Genomic DNA, 24,083 nt, shown 5'->3' with positions numbered 1-24,083 from the left:
GAGATACTTGCAGGAGTACTACCTACCTACCACAGAGCAGTGGGTTGCACTAGTTCTCATAGCAAATGCCTAACAAGAGCATCATGAAATGAAGCAAAATAACCTGTTGCAAAATCCTACTGAGATATTTTGTTAGCTCTACATTTTATGTTCTAGATTGCTTAGTGAAGGATGGCTGGAAGTAATGCAATCCACTGACACATACAGGAAATGTTCAAAAAAAGCAAATAGCTTTTTAGTTGTGCTGGATTTTCTTATACAAGGGATTACTCCTGTATCTCACAAGTGAGAGACTTCTGTGATTTGGTTTTAAACAAATACAAGCATGCACAACCTTTAGGAACAATTCCTGTATCAAGTCTCAAACTAAGGAATTCTCATGAACGTGCATTATTCTGAGGGACTACTGACATTTGGAAGAAACTGCACACACACCTCAATCCCACACTATGCTAGAGCCGGCACATGTCTTTCAGTATCTTGTTGGACAGGTACAGAACTCCGCCTCTGAAGGGGCCATTAGGCAAGCCTCATGAAGGTGAAATTTTATTGTTTCGCCTATAGGCATACCTTTCACCCAGAGAATAATTCAGAAATGCAGAATCAAATTGAGTAACCTGTCTCACAGTTAAACATTTCTTGCTGGAAAGATATTAAAGCATATTACGTCCTTGACATTAAAGGGATCACAATATTTTTAAGCGGTCAATCGCATCCAGTTTATGAACAAAAAGGATTCTTAAACCTTTTGAATTAGTTTAAAATAATCCTGGAGAAATGTAAGATCATGTGATCAATACTTTTTTTAACAAAACCAGAAAAACTGTTGCAAACTTTTATCATTTAATCTAAAACTCAGTGTTCAACACCACTTTTGATCACACAACAGAAAAATGTCCAAATGCTGTAAGAAAATTGCCTCAAGGCACACTGCTAGGCATATGAAATGATTTGCAATTTATATAAAGCATTTCCTATCCTAGGCTATTACCATTAATTTTCAGAAAATCTGAAAACTTCAGTCAGCTGGTCAGCATAGTAAACAGTAACTTATTTTACCCATGTATTAAATCCACTAGTCATACCTCCACAGCAAATTCTGCAATCATGATGCATACACCCCTTCTTATGAGAAGCATGAATTTTAGGTAAATAAAATATTTATGGTAAGCACTGAAAAAGAATTTCTTGCCAATGCAAGGCAGACTTTATTCCTTTGAAGGCTCACTGTCTTCACTGTTCCAGAACTTCACCAATGCATGCAATATTCTGTATGCTGAACATTCATTTAAAAAACCCAGCTGGCAGCAAAACTATGCTAGCCAAATTTTCAAACAGGCAGAAATTACTTTAAAAGCTCACCATAATAAAATGTATCCAACATCAGGCAAATTAGAAAATTAAAAAATAAACAAAAATAATAAAAAACCCTACCAGAAAACACACAACTGACAAACAATACAAGCCCCCAAACGGTCATTTAGCTTAAATTACATTAGGTTATGTAGGTTGGTATTCAGGCAAAACCATCAGGGTAATACACATATTTTCACTTATTCCTCCCTTAGGACTTCCTTACACTGTATTTGAAATTTTATTCTGTAGCAGAGAGACAAACAGCATTGTTATTACCCAAGCCCTTCCTTGGTACTACCTTCCATTTGAAATTTTGCGGACAACTATCCACCCACTGAGCTGGTAATACGCACATGATGCAAACACCATGGTAGAAAGCAATTCAGATCAGTGTTGTTGCACCTTCCTCCTCAACACTACCTGACTATGAGATAGCAGCATTTAGCCAGCTAGTTGTATCTTTATCAGTGAATTTCTGGATCATTGCCGCAATACCAACGGACTTGCCTATAAAATCCTTTGCATGATCAGGCCAACTCACCACTAGGGCGTTTACCTTTCCTTTAATAGCACTGGGGGTTTTGTTTCATTGTTTTGGGGTTTTGTTTATTGTTGGGTTAGGATTTTTTAAATTATTTCTTCTTCCTCACCTTACAGCTGTGGCAGAAAAGATGATTCAGAGCAAAATGAAACAGTAGCTAGCTGATATTACACATTTGTATACATTAAAAGAAAGCATCGAAAACTATTTTTCAAAACAAACAGCTGTGGCAAACGAATTGGAGGTCTCAGAAAAACAGACAAGGGAAAAGGTAACTGAAGGAGAAAAAAGGATATAGCTGCTCCTATTGAAAACCAACTGGTATTAAAATAATATACACCAAAATCAGCTGAGAATGACTTCACGGTTTTTATGTATACCTATAGCATTGTCAAAAAAAGGTGAGGCTGATAGCTTTTCATAGACTACTGGAATTTCACTAGAGAGGATTTTAATTGATCCATTGCCATACATTAACAGGTATAATGTTTCATGTAATGTAACAACAAGGCAAGGGCAAGGATGGCAGATACAGCTCTGTCCCACAGACAAGAAGCGGGGTGTAGAGGAAACCTGCTAGTATCTTAGGAAGAGAGGGCAAACACTTTTTCTTTTTAGAACTACAAGTCTCAGTCTTAGCTCTTCTAAACTAAACAGATTTACCTACAAGTGGCAATGTTCTATTGTAGGAATTATTACTGCTCACAGCAGCAGTAATGCTGCTGCATTTGTAATGCTGTCTTACAAATGAGACGCATTAAAAGACCACCAAACAAATAAAACCTTTCTATACAAACAAAAATTCCTTCTTAGAAGTCTCATCTGATCTTGAAATTTAAATGTTACATCACCATGTGTCAGGAGATGAATGTTTATTTGCTTTACATTCTGCAAATAAGATTTCTTTGCGATCTCCAACTTAAGAGGGCATGCACTGGACTGCCTTCCAGTCAGAAAGCAGCCCAGCACCCACAGCGCCGCCTCACGGCAATCTAACAATTGACTACAAGAAAGTGATCAAGAGGTTTAGCTGCCAAATATTTCACTGACTGAGGGGGCGGGGATGGATGATGAGACAAGGAAATTTCCTGGTTGTCTGTCTTATTAAAAACATGTAGCTTGCTTATCTACATATCTCTACCCAGCATCTGAACACCACAAGAAAATACTGATTGGTGTATCCTCACATATTATTCTACAGGTGCAACAAAGCAACAGAATAAGCACAAAGGAGGAAAATCTAGGCAAAGCTGACCATCTGCTTGAATCTCAGGTGCCACAGGATACAGCGCCAAGACGAAGCTCATCTTGCTGGCTCACTATCAACCCACCATTGCCAACAGAGTCTCCTACTCTGAAAATAACACAGGCTACTTTTCAAGCCACTTTATTATCTTATTTGTATTTTTAAAAAGAAACATGAGCATAGCCAAATATTCCAGTTTTTGACTGATCATTATCCAGATTCAGTAAGTCAATAATCAATTTATTTCAAATCAGGTGGTTTTTTATCATCTGAGAAACATCAGCAGCTTTGTATGACAGCAAGTTCTTGAGTTCAACAGCAGACTGCACTGCAGATGGACAGAAAGAGAGACCCAAATTTCCAATAAGGACTCAGCCATATTGTGAATGCAAGACATGTCAACTCCTTAGGTTACTATTTTCCCACCTGAATAGGCATACACAGTTCAGCTGATCACTAAAATGATTACAAAATAATCCTGTTTAAGTCTATCAAGCCACTCCAGCCAGAATTTGACCCTATATATGTGTAAGCTTAAAAACTGCCAACAAAACAATCAGATCACAGGCATTTAGAATTGACCACAGTCTGCCTGAGAAGGCAGAAAAATCAAGTAAGTGACAGTACTGGTTTGCAGGTAAAAGAAAAATCCAATTTACTATATCTACTCTAAATTTCTATTCTGTTCCACACTAATGGGAATACACAGCAGAATAAAAGATTATCAGATTTATTTATTGGAACTCAGTGGTTAGACAATATTTTTAGATGTAAGTTTTAACATGAGATCTTTGCAGGTAAACTGACAATTTACTATGTTTGCATACTCCTTATCAGACTAATAGTTTGTATCACATAATCAAGCTGAGGTCAATGCATGCAATACGGTGTACAAAAATATGAATATGGCAGAGAGTTATACTGCCAAAACTTAATATATAGCATGTAGATACAGACAAGTAGATGTTCACCATAAAAAATACATAATTTTGATTTGTTCAACATTTCTGCTAGAAAGTAGGTCCAAACAAGGCATGCTGACAAGAAAATAGGTTGAGAAGGAACCTCCTTGAAGAGCTAGCATATATGAATAATAATAACAGCTCACCAGCAGTTTTACATTAAATGAATAAAAATTTCACTTATCTTGCTATGGGAAAAAAATAAAGATCATGCTGCAAGTAGGACACCAGATCAGGCCAGATGTTTATGGGACTAACACTGCGTCACACAAATACTGGCCCAGATCCAAAGAGACAATTAGGACACCATGATCCTAGCAAGACACTCTTCCTAAACTTCAAACCAAATTATTTGAATTTATTACATAGTGAACTTACAGCCTATGCTGGAGGTATTCTGAAATAACTAAAGTCTCTAAAAGCACACTGCATTATACTTAACATGTAATACTTTGAAAGCACTTCACTGCATCCCATTAAATAAATTATTTATGTTTAAGTAAAAAATTATATAACCTCAAATGGTTAAATCAGCACAGCTACCAGGAGCAGAAGACAGTCTATAAATGGAAAAAGTAGCTCCAAGTCTGATACTGTCCTTAAATTACCACATTTTAAAGAATGGCATCCCAAAATACACACCTTGCAGTGCTCTACAACCTACAGTATCTGAGCTGATTAAGCCCTGACATCAGCAGAGAAGATTCTGCTCGCTAAACGCATTGTTCACCACTGCAGAGTGCAGAGGAGAAACAATTACTTCATAATCACACTGTGAATATATCGTTTTTGCTTTTTCTTCAAGGAAATCTATATAAAAAACCAATGTTGTACTTTGACATACATTCTAAAGCAAATTTTCACAGACAAAATCCCATAAATCTTACTACCACATTAATGATTTCAAGAACTATCAGGCAGAGATAATATACTTACAGGATTAATTCAGTTAACTTCAGGTATATAAATACAGTCCTTGTGTGAAAATAAGTGCTGCTTCTTTCACTCTTTTCTACCGTGAGTGCACACACACGCACACAAAAAAAAAAAAAAAAAGGCAAAAAGACAAAGAAAAGCATAAAGAGAAAAGTGATTCTGTTTTATTTCTCAATATCCATGAGGTTTCATTAATGAGTTATCAAGCAAAAAGAATAAAAGTTTCCATGCCAGCACCTGGCAACAGAGGCACTCTCCATAGCCGAATTCAAAAGAAATGTCAGTGAGAGTGGCAGCAGCTACAGTCAATGCTGGAAGCTGATGCCTCTGCAGGAAGTGGATGCTGGGAGATTCTACCAATCTGTGCTGCAGCCTAATTCTAATCCATCACTCCTAACTGCAACGGGAAAATGGAGACATGAGGAAAGCAAAGTAATTTATATTTAGAGACAAAAAAGGAGTCACCTTTGTATTTCCTGAACACACACCAAAAAAAAAAAAAAAAAAGACGACACAAAGTCAGACAGAAAAGGAAAAGTATGCTAATGAAACTGCAGTAAAGTATGTTAAAGCAACTGCAGGAAAACCAGATCAAATATATTAGAGTTTATAGCAAGGAACACTGAAGAAAACTAACTAGCTCATGCTTGTTTTTCTTTATTTGACAGTACTCAAACATCACTTTTTTTAAAATTAACCCTTCAACATTCTTTCCCACAGAAATCCAAATTTTTATCTAGAGTTCCATGACCAAAACAAATCACTAACACAGAGAGCTGTTAAAAAACAGTTCTCTTCATGAATATCAGCTGCAATAGAAGAAAGCAGGAGTCAAAAGCAAAACAGTTACAACATAGATAGTTGTATCCCCCTTGGTCTAATCTCTTGAGATGAGATATGATGAAAGCTCAGAACATGGGAGTTAAGCAGCAGAAAATTAAACTATGTCCTCCATTATTACCTTCAAAAGGTATTCTCTGAAGCTGTACTAACTGAACTAATAGTACCTAGCTCTAGCTGTGTTTAGTTATGAACTGAGATTTACTACAAAAATGGCTCAAACAAATATTCTAAAGCAAAATGCAGGAAACCACAGGTTTGCATTTACTTATTTCAGGTGCATGCGAAATAAGTATCAGCAGTAATACTTCAAACCAATTTATTTAAACAATTTACTTTTGTTAAAACATTCCTATTTGTAACATACTAGGAAAGAATTGCACAGTATTTTCTACACCTATGGGAACCAAGGGCTATGATCAGATGAAAAAGGTTTCATAAACCTTCCAGAGATGAGACTGACACCTGTAATTTATGGACAACAGCATCTTTAAAATCGGGACATTCTACCTTTTCCATAAAACTTGAACCAGTAGTGTTAAAGACGAAGTAGTTCAGAGATACATCTCCAAGTTCTCCACCATGTCCACCATTTGAAGCAGTGCTTATGCACATTGTCAGCTAATATGCTAGCAATATTAGGGGCAGGGAAAGTAAAATACCAGGATTTCTGTGACCGTGCCTACACATGAAGAATAGACAAGTTTCAGTCAAGGTTGCCCAATCACAAAGAAGTCAACTCAATTTCCCATAAAACATACAGTGCTCTGTTTTTAACACAGCGTAAGTTTCAGACAGTCCACATTTGATGGCTCAGAAACTACTTTCTAGAAAAAGCTGAGTGAGTCAGGAGAACACTTCCACAAAGCTGACAAAAAAAAACCTTTCTGTCTGCAAATATCAGTCCATGCTCAAACGTTTTCCCTGGACTGACTTAAAGAAAAATGAATTAATACACATACACTAAAACCTTCCACAAAGATTGATTCCCAAAACACTCTGTGACATTTAATCATTAGGGAAGGGGAAGGGAAGGAAGGGGTGGACATGACGTAACCAAATCAAACAACCAGGGCAACACTATTAAAAACCAGGACTTTTTTTTTTTTTGATACCTTAAAATAAACAGGAAAATCTGAGTTTCAATCTGTTTTCCTTAAAAACAATCCCACTTCTCAACAAATTCTGACCAATTTATTCTTTGTCTTCATTGACGAGTTAAAACTCATCTTTCCATTTTCTCACCTAAAGCACTTACATCTTAATGGTTGCACCACAAATCCAAAACTCTACATCACTTTCCAAGTTTCAGAAGTTATTCAAAGAAGGCAATTCCTGAGCTGCAGGGCTACAAATAGTGTTATGCAGTCTTTATTAAAGCACAGAACAAACATTACTTTCCTGAAAGACCTTTAAAGAAAGAAAACACAGTTATGATCATGTATTCCAGCATAATATCAAGATTCCGACACAACACTTAAATAAATTCCAGAAGTCTCCAGAAAGTCCCACCCTAAAAATATGTGAATTTAAAGCCATAGTGTTAATTATTTGTAATGAAAGAACAAGCCACAGAATACCAAAGAAATATTTATGCTCAATTAAGACAGGTTTCTTTTGGTGAATATGGGATAACAGAAAAATATGCTGTGGTATCTTTTTTGTGCACCAGCCTTTCAGCAAAGGCTTGCAAAAAGAATAGCAGGGTGTGGAAAACATGCAGAGTTTTGGGCACTTCTTGTACAATGTCTCTGAAATGGTTTGTTTGACTTTGAGTTTTTGTCTACCTCCTCTCCTCACTTTCTAAGGAGCTATGAACATAAGTAGAAATGCACATTTCAAAGTGAACAGAAGGTACCAATACAAACAATAGCACAATGTGGTCTGAATCTTCTACTGAAATACAAGCATACTGAAATGAAGAAATCTTACAGCATAGGCAAAAGTTGTAGTGGGAATAAACAGGTATTTACACATGAAAGTGTGTAACCATGAAAATGTGTAACCAATGGAAACCTCTCCATATTTAAAAATCTATAATCTTAGAACTGTTTGGGGTGCGGAAAGATTAGAGAGATAAGGGTGCTGCATCATTACTGATCTTTCAAATCTTGAAACTCACAATATAGAGTAGCTAGTGCGTCATATTTTTATATTTATGCAGCTATGAAAATATTATCTTCTAGACACAAAAACTGCCTTTAGTGGAACTTTTTTCCACTAACCTTGAGGGTCAAACGTAAGAAAATAAAATTTTCATCATTTAAATTGTCACAGCTGTTTCTCACCACCTCAAGACAATGCAAAAATGTGATGTTAAAGTTATGAAGACAGGAACTGTTCCTAGAAGTTGCTGGCTCCCTGAATTAAAATTAAAATTTAAATTTAGAGCCATTTCCTTAACTGTTCAATTTCATTCACTGACAAAACACTCACATGTGCAGGTGTAACTGAAATCTTAACTACACATCTAAGATTACAAGGATAACCTGCTCTAACTTCCTTAAACACTTCTGGCCCTTAATCTATCACCCCAGTAATACCACACAGAGCTGCTTTGGCAGGATCAAGGATTAACAGTAAACAGCTTCGGGTAGGCAAAGAAAATGCAAAAGAGAATCGATGAAGCATGTTTCTTTTTGCTGAAATTGATAAAGACAAAAAACCCCAGGAGTTCCATTCCTGATCAAAAATCATCTGTCTGCTTTGCTTACAGAATGCAAGCTCCCATTTTTCCAATACTTTATGTTTTAAACATGTTTAAATGAGATCTCACTATCTTTCCACTGATGACATAACACAGGGTCTGGTGTCTGAAATTCTATAAAAATAGCACAACATGAAGACTTCCTCTGCACATGAGCTGCATGCAGCAGTCAGGCAGACTATTGTGTTTCTTCCCAAAGACAACTACAGAGCATCTTCATACACAGCATCTACATACTCACAGACCTATCATAATACGTATCATAATCATTGCTCTAAATGCTGCTATTCATTTACATAAGCCTCTGATATTGGGTTAGTAAATAAAGGCACTATCTTTGCCTTTATCTCAAAGAGAAAGACTGCATGGCAATCTAAGATTGCATGGACAAACAAAACAACTTGATGGCTTATTACTTATTATTTTCACATACGGATGACATTTTAAGGAACAGTAAGTAAAATAGGATGGACAGAAATACCAACAGAATAATATTTCATACATGTTCTAAACAAATTGAGAACTTCAGAGGACAAAATACATACAGAAATCAAAACAGCAACGGCAAGGTGAGTACATGCTAAACATAATACAGTGATGGTTAAAAACTGTTGAGAACTCAAACCACTTTCAATCTAGTAGTAAAGCTGAAGACAATATAATTTAGAAAATTACAGTCTGGCAACAGAAAACATGAATATCGGCATTCTACAAAGAGATTTTCAGAGATATTTGAGTAAAAATTAAGGTAGCAGAAATATTTTGAAAAAAATCAAATAAGTAGAGAATTATCTTGTTCAGTTAGACTGAAATTAAAGTTGTAGTTTTTCCACAGTAAGATTTAGGTATTGATGAGGTATTTTTAGTAAGCATAAACCACACAAAAATCTGTTCCGTCTACATATGTTTTTGTACCTGTAGCTGCTTGGCAGGCATTAGGTCAACTAGTCAAACACATCCAGCCAGCCCAAAATTTGGAAGCAGAAACTCCAGTGCAAAAATAGTAAAACGCAGCCTACCACCATAAAACTTCTTGTCAGAGGCTTGTTTCCACAACAGAAATCACAGTTGGTCTCTAGTTACTCAGTTCCTTTTACAACAGAATATGCCAATCACGCTAGCTCTGAGTTAACACAAACAGGAAATGGTGAATTTACTTTGACATACACTTCACCTATTATCTTTGGAAGGCTGAAGAGATGGTCTATCAAGTGTTACTATCAAACCAGGATTTTGAAAACTCCGTTACTTTTGTTGGCAGAGAAGATATAAAATGCTAGTGCTTGCCCTAAGTAAAATAGCAGAGTGACCTACTGTAATAGTCCTTCTTCAGCTTTAGTACCAGTGAACAAAACTTACAGTAAATAACTCTATTTAAAGGTTTTTTTCATCTTTCTACAAAGCAAGTATTTTCTGATCATTACATGTTTTGGAGTGCCTGTTTATATCTACAGTAACTACCATGAGTAGAAGATGACAAAAGAGTCTAGACAGAGAATCTAATACATTTAAACCACTGGAGCAAAGACTGATTTCCTCCTGCGCCTGCCCTCAGACAGAACACACGAGACTTAAGGAAGGATTTTACCATATTAAGGTAACTCATCTAACCTACACAATCTGATATCTATCAGTAAGCAGAAATATTTAAAGAATAAAGCCAGTTGAAGTCAAGTTGGATTAGCAAAACCATTCACTAGCATCTACTGGTGCAAAATACAGAGCCATGTTACTCTGTACATATTTTACACTAAGAATTGCAGAGTGGTGTGTGAAATACTATGAAGATCTGGTTGTTACACATTCTTTCCCAATCCTCTAAACCAACATGATGATCTGACAGAATCTGAACCCAAACTGATCTCAAAAGTAAACATGAGTCTTTGTTGACCAAACTCCCTATAAAAAAGGTCCATTTTAGTTAAATTAAATAGGATATAACTAACTGCAATAAAGCACTCAAACCAATGCCAGGTATATCATCACAGAGCTCTAACAATGCCGCCTTCCTATCCAAAATAAGGGAGAATGAAACACTGACACAGAAAAATTATGAAAGTGAATATTAACAACAGCAAAATCAAAAAAATAGACACAACTTCCCAGAAGATTAAACCTCTGGCCATTCATTGTTTCAATATAGTAATGAAAAAACTACAATTCATTCTCAGTTCATAGATAGGGAAAGGTCAGGAACAACTAGTACGGCATTAGATTTACAAAAAGCTTTCCCTCAGGCAAACTACTAACATCATGTGAAAACTACAATCAAAGCATTTCAAGAAAGATTCTAAGATTTTTTCAGTTCCTTAGGAACATTTTTTTAAATAGCCATATCTTTGAAAGAATTTGAGAAAGGGGAGTCTAATCCAGTGAAGAATCCTGCCCAGATAGAATATACACATTCGCTATGTTCAATGTCATGTTAAGTAACAACACAACTTTTTGTCCTGTTGATATTCTCTCTACCATCTTTCACTGACTCTTCTATACAACCCTTATTGCAGATGGAAGCAATATCAGCCAGAATAAACTGACATCCTAACTTCTGTTATAAAAAGCGTATCTGTAAGACAGCTATGAACAGAGATGTTCAGGAAGAACAAATCAAAGCTCTGTGTGCCAAAAATAAACAATCATGCCCAGCTCAGACATCAACAGAAAACAACAAAACCACTTTCTTATAGAACAAATGAACATTGGATAAATATTCTCATACAGTATTTCAAAGTTACTCTCGTCCCTGTCCCATGGGAAAACAGCAGCCAAAGAGATAAGTTATCCAATCATAGACAAACTGCAAGGCAGGCAAGGAAGAATGAGCAATCTTTAACATAAAGAACTCTCAACTTGAACATATCAGGTTCTTGTTTCCTTCTGAGCGTCAAGAAACAAAGTTTAATTTTTCTCAGTTCTACACAGATCAGACCTTACTATTCTAGGTTAGATACAAACAGAGGGTCTGGCAATGTGTAAAATACAATTTGCCAAAACCATGCATGTTTTGGCCATGAAGCTCAGTCCAAACCTACTGCTGGAAGCAGTGCTTCTAGAAGTGTTTCAGCAATCTGAGGATATCAGCAGAAGCCTCCTCCTCATGTGTTTCATGGCATAAAAATGCAATAAAATTCTGGAGAAAAACTAAAACCACTTACAGCATAATGTGTTTTCATCACATGTGTTGCTCCAGCATGAGATCTTAACTAGAGAAGTGACCATCTCACTCCATTAGGGGAAAACATCTGTGCAGCAGTATATTATAAGACACAGCAACTTCCATTTGAAAATCTTGCTTTGATGGATCATAACATATGATCCAAAATTTTTCTAATAATGTTAAGTGTCTACATTTTCACCACACAAAAATGTCTGGAGCTGTCAGTATGTAACTCAGTTATTAGATTTCCTGGTTTAATTCCTTACAATTTTCACGTGTGTTGACAAATATTTCATCACATATATTGACCTAATCATACTTCTGTTTCTCAACTCTTGAGGACTTAAACTGCTCTGAAAAATGTGAATGTAGTCAGTGTATATAAAATTATGTTTCCCTGGAATGGTGTGCACGCAGTATTCTATTTCTGTATAAGGAGTTTCAACAAACACACATTTTAAAAAATTCTACTTACACAGGGATGTTTTCGTAGGCATCTTCAAAGTTTTCCTGCAGAAGGAAAAAAGAAGTTTCAATCAAATGTGTATATGTTTTGTAACACAGCAGAAATTTACCATTACCAGATAGCACTTACTTCTGCAACAGACAGTAATCATCAGAATAGTAACAGTCTACTGACGGTTTGCTAAGCTTTCACTGCAAATCATTATACAGAGAGATTTCCTAAGGGCCTATTACATCAGACTACAGCTGAATTAAACCGAAGATCTTTTCCTTTTTAGATTCTAAGCTTCCACCGTGTAAATCACAGAAGGCAATTCAGGCTTATGCCTCAGGAGTCTGTGCAGCACACGTCACATATTCAGGATGCGCTAGCTGAACAGTATGATCTACACATGAAACAAAAGGTGTTCTGTGCATATACCTGTTATGCAGGTTGGCCAGAGTACATACAAGAGGTCTGGAATGCATGACAGATAGCATGCACATACAGCCAGCTCCCTCATTAAAAGCTGTTATGTGAACAGCTTAGTCCAGAAATCTAGAAGTTGTTTCTTTCCACCTAGATTCAGAGCTCTTTCAACCCAGGTTCAAATTTCAAATTGAAATAAAGGAAGAAATGCACAAATGTGAAAATGAGCAGAACAGCTCAACTCCAAAATTGGGATCTTGGAGCAAATGGCCCTCACATATCCCTCTCCACCTCACACCTTCCAGCCTCTGGCAACTCCAGGTATTCAAGGCCTAAATACAGTCTGACCATCTTGTGATTTTCAGTAGATCTCTGTTCCAAATACCAGTCCAATTTCCTCAATCCCATACACAACTTCATTTTATTCATGAGTTATAACATTAGTAAGGAATTCCATGAGCCTGACACCCATTTTGTGCAAAGTAAGAATTTCTACTTGAACCTGGCTCCAGCTACCTTTGTTTAACAATTCCTAGTTTTATTTATTCAAAACCAGTAAAGAATCAATTCATACTTACTCTTTCCTTGACACTAAAATTTTGAAAGCTTTTGTTGCATCATCCAACTCACCTCTCTTCTGAGCCAAAGACTGCTATCTTACTCAGTCACTCTTCATTCAGAAACTATTTCCTACTTGTAAGTGAGCTTTCTGCTCTTTCCTTAAGAAAAACTGGAAGCATGATGGAACAGATTTTTAACACATCCCAGGAAGATACCTGGAGGAGATTAACCCCCATTTCCATACAAACCTTTTCAGTTAGCTGTAGAGAGTCATAAGAACTCTCTGGAGTCTTTTCTAAAACCAGGCTAAACACCCTCAGCCCCTCCCCACAGGATTTGTCCTCCAGACACTTCACCATTTCCATGTCCTTCTTTATGCATGCCACAGCACCTCACTGTCTATCTTGGAATGAGGGGAACTAAAGCAGAATTTCACGAGTGGGCTCAACAAGAGTGCCAAGGACAGGGGAAGCTTAAAGGAACTCAGAAAAAGTCAATTCAAAGAACTCAGAAAAAGCCAGTTAAATGATCCTCCTGATCTGTGGAGAACCGGAGTTTCAAAAAGCTGAATAGAAACCAACAGGAACATCCTGAATAGAAATTCTGTTACCCATGTCTCACCCCAGACACTGATAGAAGTCACCAGTCTTGTAATAAGCTCCTTCACTAAAGACTAGTTGCCTCCTTTAGACATTTCTGGAGACAAGAGAAGAAATTCAGCAGAATAAACAAGCAATACATACTTATAGCTTTTTGAGCATAATTCCATTTCTCCTAAGAAAACAAACCTGAAAAGCAAAGGTCAATGTACTTTAAACTGTCAAGTACTTAATAAAGAATGGTAATGACTAGAAATTCACATGAAAAAAATATCTGTGACGTGAACCTTTTGCAGGCTCTTTCAAACCTTCACACAAGGGCAGCACCTACATACAGGAAGAAATAGAGCGAGAATTTGCATTCTGTCTAGCTAAACACCTCCTTTGCCTGGTGGCTTCTGAGTTTTGATTCCTGTCATTCACACTGTTCAAATGGCTGTCCAAACATTTAAAAGGATGAAGTACAACCTTAGTGTTTTTCCCCGAACACCAAGGCATAGTCACAGCCTTTCAAGGATTCCTTGAAGGAGCTAAAAACAATGTAACTGAAGGCAGCTTCTATGTTAAAAAAAAAAAAAAAAAAAAAAAAAAACCAAAAAAACCAAAAAACCAAAAGTTTTTTTCTGACATTTTCCATTCCCACTGCACGCAAAATGAGTATTAGAAAGTATTCAAATTGGTATCTTGGTCCCATTTCCACAGACTTATACAAGATTGCAGTTGACTCTACAGACTCTCAGAAAAAAACTGGGGGAAGTAGAAGAGAAGCCCAGCCATTTTCTACTCCATTCCATGCCCATTACAACAAAAAAGTGACATCATCCTAAGGTGTAAAGAAAAGGACTGAAACAGAGGTAACCAGAAGAGCTTCTCCCTGATCCCCAAGTTCTAGGAGTGATCACATACCTACCAAGAAACAAATTATTTAAAATGTGCTCAGAACATATTCACTTTTTTTCCAGTAGTCTGTTAAAATCTACTTGTAAATGAAGCCCATTCAACAAAAAAAATTGAGTGAAGTGTTACATAAAATACACTGCATCTTAAAGGCCTAAGGCTGTATTTAATATATAAATGTGTACACGTATGCATATGACAATACAAAAAATAAAATCAAATAATTGATAAAGTTTGTCTGCTCTTCAAAGTACAGAAGGAGACCAAAAACATGGACAGACACATTCTTGTGCATTCAATTAAAGCCTAGTAAAGTTTCTATTTTTGAATGCTCATTCCAGGACTGCAAGTTGCAGCTGACACAGCTGAGAAACCACAACAGTTTCCAGAGGTGCTTGTTTATTTCAGTCTACAGCAAAGCAGGCTATTTAATGCAAGGAAAGTGTTTTTACTTAGCACAAACAAAGGGCACTTTCAGGCATTGGACACAGCAAGTTCCTTCAAGACTCAATGTGACCTCCACACTTCAGCACAGAACACCACTTCCATTATTTACATGGCTGAAGAGACTGAGGTGGATGCAGTCCTTTATTAATTTCCTTCGCCTGATCCAGGTTTGTCCTGCAGCAGGTCCCAAAGTTCCTGCTCCAGTATGTCCTTGTTATAATGGTGTCCTGTCCACAGGACATACGTAGAGCAGAAATCTTCAGGAAATATGAACTGTAGTAAAATCCACAAAAAGGACAACAAAGCCTTTTTTCAGACATTCTACTCAGAAAAAGAAATACATGAGCATGTAAACTAGAACCAAGAGAAACAGTCTGACAACTGTCTTGCTCAATACAATGCTGGTTAATGCAGCAATCCAGATTTTTAGTGCACTTTTTCCAGAGTACACGGCCATCCAAGAATTTAAAACATATAAATATATGTAAAACTGCCACTAGATGGCATGACTCAGACTTTTCCACAGATACCCGAAAATGATTAGCACAAGATTTAGCAAAATAAAGCTGTCTCAAAATTATGTTTATTGAATCGCACAGTCTTTTGTTTTGTTTGATAATTGCATTATTTCTTTAAATCTTTATGATGTATCCTTTTCAAGATGCCAGCAGGCTTAAAAACAATTTTAAGTTCACATAACCTAGAGATACTAATATGTTTTGTGAAGCAAAGAAAGTGAAAATCAGAGACATAAATGGACACAGTGTACTAATGCAGAAAAACAGAAGAGTTCCTGCACTCTAACAATGAGAGCAGAAACTCACAGCAGACACTCAACTCTCAAACTTCTCAAAAGCAGCACACAAGGGAGGCTCTTCAACAAGTATAAGAACATTTATCAGTTATTACCTACACTTTTGTTCTAATGCACTGGAAGAAAGAAGAAGCAACTTCTTGCCTTGCTTATTAGAGATCCTTGCATCAAATGTGAACTCTACTTTTTTCCACATTCATCACAAATCAACTCTAAGGAAATTTCAGACTATATCCCGTGACTCCTAAACTGTTGTTTTAAGTTCACTAAATGTTTTATCAAGCTAAGTGTCTAAACACTGCTCTTTTCCAAGTGAAGCAAGCCAATTTAATCAATCTAAACTATTCCTTTAAAATTCAGATTTATGATATGACTACCAAGTAGGGTACGAAGCATCTAGCTTCTCCCCACTGAAAACAACATTATTTAAAAAAACTAAATCAAATAGTATGTAGATACACCAGCCACAGTTTGGAGTCCATACTGATTGAGCAAAGGAAACAAAGCCCCACCAAAAGCATTATCTCAAAAATATAAACATAACATGAGTAAGGGTCCTTATTAATTTAACAGATAGATGAGACCACATGATAATGATTTCCTACCCAGCACTTAATATTATTGCTCTATCACATTACTTGTCCTTGTCACAACTCTATTTTGTCAGTATTAAATAAACAATAGTTTAAAGCGACTTGAAAAACCATAAACTTATCTGTAACACCCTCCTTGGGAAACCCACATATTAAGATATTGCAAAGCATGGGCATCTATGAAGACAGCTGCATATTTAGCAAGAACAGGAACTTCAAGATGCTTTCGTCAAAACTTCTGTTCAAGGATGAGTACATCTAACTACTTTTTTACACTTTTGTCTTTTGTAATGCAGTCTCACACCATCCTTCTTCTCAAAAAAGCAGTCAATGCTAAGTGAACGCAATGCACAGGAAATCCAGTCTCTGGCCTCAGGCATGCTGCCCTACATACTCACTGCCTGCAGCTGCCCATGGAAAGCTCAGTTACCAGTCTGGAACTTGGTGACTGAATTCTACATGAAGAGAAAAAGGCTTCTCTGAGAGGTCTAAATTTTCTCAACCAAAAAGAAAGGATAACACGCCTTTCACTGTGTTCACGTTAAAGTTATCATTATGTATGTGGATTCATCCCACAGGACTTAAGGGATTTTAAATAAAACTTAGCTGACAAGCTCAGAAGCAGCTTTCTAAAATTACAGGAAAGGCTTCCTATTGACCCTGGCTAAAAGTTGGCAGAGTCAGCCAAAATAGCACTAGCATATACATTGCATGTGGGAGTATGCATGAAACCTCTTTTCCCTCGGTAATACTGAACACAGGAAGAACATGCAACCATGGGAAGAGACAATGGGTGAGTAGAAGAAGAAACTGACCTACAATGCTTATAATATGAATGGAGACTACAGAAGACCTTCCATATAGTCTTCATTTTGTTATAGATGAGTAATGTAATAGCTGGCTCTCACAATTAAGAGGTAGATATTATGTGGATGTTAAAATGTGTAGTGATGTTATTGTAATATGTCCTCCCATAGCCCTCTTTTCCCGCCCCCTTGTAATAGCCTTAGTAGTCAGGACATTTGGAGAAGGCCCGCTTTTACCAGGAGGCGCAGTGTAACAACACCTGACCTCCAATCAAGATGCAAGAAAGTGATCTCCACCAATGGATGGCAGAGAAGGAGTTGACTGACAAAACTTTGGGAGGGTGCTAAGGCTATAAAAGGCAGAGCATCCATTTTATAGAGGAGCATGTGGCTGACAGTCACAGGGACTCCCAGCGCTGCAATTTTTCCGTACTCAGTCCTTTGTTGTCATTTTTGTTCAGGTTTAATAAACCTTTTAAAATTTTAAAAGTGAGGGTCATTTCTCACAATTTCAACAAGGACACCATTTTCCAAACAGCTTCTCTAAGCCAGCAGTCACCACATACTCTTATTATCGAATGGAACAGCATTATAAATATATACACTTCCCCCCCACCTTTCTGTTATGAAATTTTGTGACTGTTTTTTTCTCCTTAGCCAGGACTATGTTAAAAATTAATCAAAGAAACTGGTGGCTAAGAATTTTACATTTCAGGTCCACAGAAGTGATAACTTAAAATCACTGCACATTTAAAAGTTACCAAACATTACAGGAATATGAAAGCTCTTAGAATATTACTCCAGAATAATAGCCAAACAACAGCATGCTATCTCTCCACTTAGCCAACTTGACTGAACTGAGAACTGCTAACAGAAGCTAGAAAACAACAAAGAACAGCAACAAAATTAGCGAAACTCCCAGATGTACAAATCAAGAAGACCCTTGCTCAGGTCTTACTCAGACCCATCCCTGTGATTATGTAACTTGTATGGAAATCACTAACTAAATAGAGGGGTTGTACTTGGTAGGTTGCTAACACTGAACTCTGTTCTAAATAACAGCATGGAAAGCCTGGAAGGGCATGCTTGACTTGTGGAATGGCACTGAGCACCCAGGCTTGTGCAACTCTGAAATAAATAACTAATGAGTGTCTCTCTTGTGGAATTATTAGCGTGTTGCACATCAGGTAACGAATCGGATTTTTGTGGACAACACTCTGAAGCATCAAATATCAGAAATTGCTACTTCACAAAAAAGAATGATGAGATGAACAACAGAGCAACTAATCAGTCTTAAATTACAAAAATTTAGCTTGTAAGGCTGCTCAGTCTCACACAAGTCCAAAATAAATACATTCAGCCATGAAAATTTGGTTTGATTCATCTGCAGTTAAGAGAAGTAGGGTAACACAGCTACACGAACTAAAAAAAAGAAAAGTAGTTCTGAGAACTTGACTTATGAAACATAATCTGTTAATATGCAGGAAAGGTGTCCATAACAATCGGATGGAGTGGACAGAACAACTGTTGCTTAAATGGGCAGCTGCGTGAGAAAACCCAACTTGGGACTGCATATTTTTCCATATGTTGGGAAACAAAATACCCAGCATTACAGCAGGACCCAAAAGCTAATTTGTCACATATCTTCAGCTAATTCATAAAGTATTGATGCAAAGAATAAGTATTTTGATAAGCCAAATAAAATTTAGGTTTCATCTCAAAAATTTAAGATTTTTCACTTCCTAATATTTCTGTAGAACTGACAATACTCTGCATTATAAAGTGCTTAAAAATCCTAACTTTTTAGCTACTGGTTCATTAGAGTTAATAGCAATTTCTTACAGAAAAGAGCAGTCTACTCTACAAACCAGCAGAAAATAAAATAGAAGATAAACTACATCTTTATGTTTACAGGCAAAAAAAACCCCAAACACAGGAGAGAAACATCATTTCAGTGCTGTCTTGGCAGAGGAACAACTTGGGGGAGCAGAGGAAGGAAAAGATATCTCCAACTTTTCATCTCTGTCACCTACACATGCTTTATTTGAGACTTCGACACCAGATCCTGGTATTAACAATTAATAGCCTAAGAACAAATGAATAACGCTCAGTTCAAAGGGGAAGGAGATGATGAAGCTGTTACAAAACAGGAAAATTATTTCCCCTTTCCAGAGACAGAAATAGCCTTGAGGCAGCGGGAATGGAATGAAAATGCACAAGTTATGCTCTACACTGTACAACCAATTTTCACATGAAAAGTAAAAAGCGAAACTAATTTCTCTGGAAGAAAACATTCACATATTTTTGTGCATATGTGGTTACATATTATTTCAGATTTATTGGTTTGAACTATAAACGTAACTCATTTGCTTTTTAAAAACTCTCAAGATTATTTGCCTAAAATAAGAGTGTTTTTCCAGAGAGCTGAGTGGACAGACAGTGGTGGCTGTTTTGGAAAAGCTGTGTTTTCCACTGCGGATAAAAAACTTCAGTAGTCAAAAGCCAAAGATCAGACTTGGTAATTCAGACTTACTTATTCACTCTCATCTAAATAGAACATGCCACATTCAAGACTTGGTTGGGAATCATGCTTTAGCAAAAAAAAAAAAAAAAAGAAACAAAAAAAAAAAAACCCACAAAAACAGCAAACTAAAACCAAACCACAAAAACAAAACAAGACACCAAATATCACAATGCCAGGAACACATCCACACACCAAGAAGAAATGAGGAACTGGTAAGGTAAAACTCACTTTTGCTAGAAGTTAGGTTAACTAAAGAGCTGATAAAACAATTAGAAATTAAATTTCAGTGTCATTTAGCTCAAAAATGAGATGTCAGTAACCACAAGAAAAAAGGTTTCTCCATTACATTCTGGAAGGCAATGGCCTTTTGAGGCTGCTGGTCACCCAAAAATTTCCAGAAGATACAAGAAAATTGAGTCTTAAGAAAAATCTACCCTCCATTTTTTACACAGAACGGACATTTGCAATGGAAACAACTGTTATAATTAAGAGCAGCTAATCAACATGTTACAGAAAGTGGACAGTTCCTACTCTGCCTTCAGCTACATGCAGCCAGATGATTTTTAGACAGCCATTTAGCCACTGTATAAACCAGGGCAGGACCAAGAACAAACCTCAGCCAAAAGAACTGCAGTCATTCTTGTCAGTCAGACTGGCTGCATACCAGAGGCAGCCTCAAGATGAAGGTTTTTCTGAACCTGCTTGTAAAGATGGGTCACCAGGCAGTCACATTTTAATAAGCTGATATCACTCTCACCTGCTGTGAACAATTGAATGAGTTTCTACTGTTTTAAACAGCACCCTTCCCTCATGACTGAAAAGTGGAAATCAGCAGATTCAGTTACACACTCACCAAGTAAAGCATTATGACTACTTTAGATTAATTGACATACAAATGGCTGCTATCAACAGTTATCCATGATCAGATTTGTATCCAACATGCTGCACAAGAAAGCAGAATAGAGTTTCAGTTAAAAGTTGGCTAAACACCAAGACTACTTTACTTACTGCTTACAGTTCCACCTTCTTGCTATTCAAGTTCTTGCTTCAGTTGTTTCTACAAAGGAAACACTTCTAAGAGGCAGAAGAATAGGGCTGTAGCATAGAACTTCACTGCTGCAATAAAGCTTTGATCTTCCTAGCTGATCACCTTTTCTGTCTGTCTCACAAAAATCTCCTTGGGCACCTCAAAGACCAAGGGAGTGTCATGTAGCTTCTCTCTGTTTGAAAGTGGTACCAGAAAAAAAAAAAAAAACAAACAAAAAAACCAACCAATCCAAAACCAACAAGCCACATGCTCAATCAGGAGTTCAACATTCAGTACATTTTCACCAAAGTGCACTCCTCACAGAAAATCTCTACAAATATTGCACATTATTCTATTCTTTGGTGTAATTTCATTACACAAAACTGATGGCCAAGTAATCCTAAACTGAAAGGCAAATACAAACAACCACCTTGTCTGGATACATCTTCTTCCTACTGTAGGAAGAGAGATTTCAGAAGAATGCAAAGGCATCTAAGGAGCCTGAGAACACAGAAAGAATACACAAGCATTCTTCTCAAAACAGATATTACACAAGGGAAAACACTAAGCTTGTGTGTTCTAGCCACAAGAAAGATTATTCAATCAAATTAATTACTCTGGCAGGAGACAAGCCTCTGAGTATTGAAAGAACTTTGTGTCAAGCTCATTAGTTTTTGTAAAATTTTGTACCATCATTCAGTCATTCCACAGAAATTGCATAAAACACCACTGAAATCAAAAACCATTTTAGGATGCTATTTATTATGGTTATAAAGCTAGCGAGAGTTCTACTACATCTTTCTAGTCCTAATAATGCTAACACCATAACCAGTAAGTACTAGTTACAGCTGTACTTTCCAGGACACTGGACACAAACATGGATGAGATACCACTGCTGAAAGACCAATCTCATAAAGCTTTTCCTACTTTCAGCCACATGGCTTAACAATAAACTTTTAGTAAACTTCTGTTGGCTTCCAAATAAGAGTATTCAGTTACTGTTTTTCATTCGATAAAAGAGGTAGACACAATGTAATTTCAGAGACACAAACAGAGAGTACTTTCAGACACTAACTGAAGGTAGAGCAGCAGAAACAGAGCCAGTGTTAACTCTCTTAACATAGGCAGTCAAGGCATAAGTAACTTGAAAGTCACTAGCCACACTGCAACTCAAACCAAAGAGCTTGGTCTTTCCCAATCTGGCAAGGTTAGTATTTCCCAGCCAGTGACTTATCTATTCTACTTCAGAACGGGCTCTCTCTCACCAAGTTTAACCTTCCATGACTCAGTAACATTCATAGAAACTTCAGCTCAGTTTAGTCAAAGGATCATTAGACAGTTTGCTGATAACAAAATTTTATCACGTCAAGAGACAGGGTATCAGTAGATAAGAAACCAAGATACTTTTTGCCCTCACTTGAGTCAGCACAACCTACCAAATAAAATAAAAATTATGTGAAGAGGAAAGAAAAATATGATTGGAAGATCCATTTAACAAACAACAGAAAACAGAGCTCTTCTTGGAGGTAGAGTATCATGCTTCCTGTCTCACAAGGGTAGGTCAATTTAGCAGTCTCATCTAACCTTTCCACCTTCATTCCCATACTTCAGTGTTCGTGATGTGACTGATGAGGCAGAACCTGACAGTTTTTACTTACACATAACTCACACATATCAGGATGGATTAAACACAAAGACATAGTGAAAGTAAAGCTGCAATTACAATTAAGAGACAGTCTTAATTCAGCATAAGAAACAGACACAGCAGAGTCTACTTCCCACCAAAGTAAAATAAAGATAGCTAGAGGAAGAACACATTGTGTTGTCCTGGACTTTACTAAGCAATTTCATAAAGATGCTTGAACTTACCACTTCCTACAGATGTCTAAAGCTACCTGGAAAAACCCTAATTATGGTTCACCATTCAATTAATGTAGACTATGCAGACAAAAATCAAATTACAGCTCCCCAAGAGGGCTATTTTGACCGTGTTCCAGAATGCTTATAAACTCCAATGTAATCAACAATCCTATATTAAATCTCATTAAAGACACATTACCTTGTGACTGGTGATATTAATACTTTCCAGAGATGACCCCAAGCTGGGGAACAGAACAGGTCTACCTCATATTAAAAACAGTCTCCCTATAACTAATAAAGGCCAGCTTTGCCTATAACTAATAAAAAAGATGAAACGGGCATTAAAATTAATATCTTAGGTTTTAACCTTCTCCTGTCTTCCTCAGGTTAAGTATCTGCTTGACTATACAACTGATCACTCATTTGTAAAGAATGTGAATTGTAACAGCAGTTGCTGCATATTTAGCACCACAAGGTTCTATTTTATAGTGAAAAGCAATTTAAGTTATTTTTCTTAACTCATTCATTTCCTTTAAAAGAAGATTTTGCTGTAGTAACAGTAATTCCAACAACCCTATTTTTGATTAAGTTGTTCTTACTTCAGAACTTCAAAGTCTCTATATTTTCTGATCCATTAGCAGTACTAACTGCAGTAACAGAAGAGACCTTTAGAAATCAACATTATCTAGAGTTAAAAGTGGCTGTAATACAAGATGAAAGCAGCGACTTTTGTCCAGAGCAGAGCTTGTTCTCTCTGTGCAAGATTGGCTTCCATCTCTTCTGAAAACTATGTTTTCACTAACAGAAAAGCATTGTCTCAAGGTTATGGCAATTTAACTTCACTACTAGTATAAAATTAACTAATTATTAACTGCTTTATATGCATTCTAGGGAGTTCGTTCTTTCCACCAGAAAAAAAAGCCAGACACCTAACACAGAAATACAGTGTCACATTCAGACCAAATGTCACATTAAATTACACTAAGCAGAATCAGATCTTGACTTAACCAGCCAGTAAGCTAAAGTGTTAGTTCTTCCTGGGCTACTTACAGGCAAACACAAGAAGAACACATTCTCATTTGAAGTGACAGTAATTCTTACAAGAAAATAAAACAGAAAAACCCTACAAGTAACACAAAAATCTCATTAACATTAATTAATAGTTAGCCTATTAATTCCGCCCTAAATTTTGGTAATGTGCGAAGTGTCCATGTAAATTTACAGCTTTACTTCTTCTGGCATGACTTCCCCAATGTCAATTCTTCATCGAAACCATCCCCAAGCAGAGCATGGTATTTCTTCAGGTATTGCAGGACAGCTGCAGGATCCAGAATAG

The 24,083-nt window shown here is 36.7% G+C and overlaps 1 protein-coding gene across 1 annotated transcript in view; it reads right to left on the bottom strand.

Annotated features, from left to right (window-relative positions):
- The window catches only part of TTC39B (tetratricopeptide repeat domain 39B), a 76,167-nt gene that overhangs the window by 38,241 nt on the left and 13,843 nt on the right, over positions 1–24,083 (bottom strand). The window contains exon 2 of the mRNA XM_041485580.1: positions 12,221–12,255. Within this exon, the coding sequence (XP_041341514.1) occupies positions 12,221–12,255 (35 nt within the window). The remainder of the gene's footprint in view (positions 1–12,220; positions 12,256–24,083) is intronic.

Source organism: Pyrgilauda ruficollis, unplaced genomic scaffold, assembly GCF_017590135.1.
Source record: "Pyrgilauda ruficollis isolate IOZ18807 unplaced genomic scaffold, ASM1759013v1 scaffold71, whole genome shotgun sequence".
NCBI lineage: Eukaryota > Metazoa > Chordata > Aves > Passeriformes > Passeridae > Pyrgilauda > Pyrgilauda ruficollis.
Note: the sequence above shows the minus strand (reverse complement) of the source record. Positions and strands in the feature narration are given on the sequence as shown.